This window comes from Aureococcus anophagefferens (assembly GCF_000186865.1).
Source record: "Aureococcus anophagefferens unplaced genomic scaffold AURANscaffold_1993, whole genome shotgun sequence".
In the NCBI taxonomy this organism is placed as follows: domain Eukaryota; class Pelagophyceae; order Pelagomonadales; family Pelagomonadaceae; genus Aureococcus; species Aureococcus anophagefferens.
The window spans coordinates 1-1,111 of NW_008706616.1; the positions used below are offsets into that span (position 1 = coordinate 1).

Below are 1,111 nucleotides of genomic sequence, written 5' to 3' on the forward strand. Positions count from 1 at the left end.
CCCATCACGGCAGGAGGTAGGTGCCCAGGCCGATGCCGAGGCCCGTGAAGGGCCAGATCTTCTTGCACATGGCCCAGTCGGCGTGCTGCACGTAGACGGAGATGGTGCCGAGGTTGGCGCAGCAGTTGACGACGGGCACGACGGCCGTGAAGGCCTTGAGGGACCCCACGGGGGCGATCAGCGAGAACATGGCGACGCCGAGCGTCGACGCGCCGACGACGCCGCCGACGCCGCAGCCGATGAGGAAGCCGCTCAGGTACTGGTAGGCGAGCTGCTCCGACAGCACCGCGGGCATGGCCGCGTCGGCGGCGCTCCAGGGCCAGACGCCGGCCGTGAGGGCGTCCATCTCGTTTAGAGATGTGTTGCGGCGCGCGGCGCGCGGCCGCTTGCGGTGGAACAAAATCGATCGCTGGAGTGGTGTGCAACGAGTGTGCAAGGAGTACTCCAATGCGCAAAAATGCAAGGGGATCTTGCCAGGGGATCTTGAAGATCAAGGGGAGCGCGGCGCGAGCGCGGCGCGCCTAGAAGGTCGCGAAGGCGGGCCCGCCCGCGGCGCCGCACTGCGCGGCGACGCACGCGTCGCAGTCCGAGTCGCCGATGTAGTCCTGGCAGCAGGCCGCGCAGACGTTGCAGCCGGCCTTCTTGCAGACGTGGCCCGTCGGCGGCGCGAAGGTCGAGTTGATCGCGCCGACCTTGATGGCGGAGAAGGTCACGTAGGCGTCGGCCTGGTTCGCCTCGACGTCCGCGGGCTTGCCCGTGTCCGTCGCGCACGAGCCGCGCGCGGCGCCCGGGCCCGTGGCGTTCGCCGGGTAGGTGCTGTCGAGCCAGAGCATGTCGACGTCGTGGTCGTCCCAGAGCGACATGACGAGGACCATGCCCGCGTCCATCTGGTCGCCGACGGCCGCGAGGCCGCCGCGGGCCTCGAACGTGTTCTCGTCGCCGAAGGCCTTCTTCTGCGCGGCGCAGAAGCCGTCGCTCAGACGGTCGAACGTGTCGCCGCCGACACTCACCGTGGGATCCGGGACGACCGCGCCGTCCTGCAGGAAGAAGCGGCGGATCTCCGAGAGGTCCCCCTCGTCCGTGCCGTCCGTCGTCAGGAACTGCGTCACGA

General features: G+C 69.6%; 1 protein-coding gene across 1 annotated transcript; it reads right to left on the reverse strand.

The window, feature by feature from the left end:
• Window positions 1-521: 521 nt before the first annotated feature.
• On the reverse strand, window positions 522-1,073 carry CBH1 (cellobiohydrolase-like protein; the record flags this gene model as incomplete). Its single annotated transcript, XM_009045261.1, has 1 exon — window positions 522-1,073. A coding segment is annotated over one exon (552 nt), but the record flags the coding sequence as incomplete, so codon positions are not given.
• Between the last annotated feature and the right edge of the window lie 38 nt (window positions 1,074-1,111).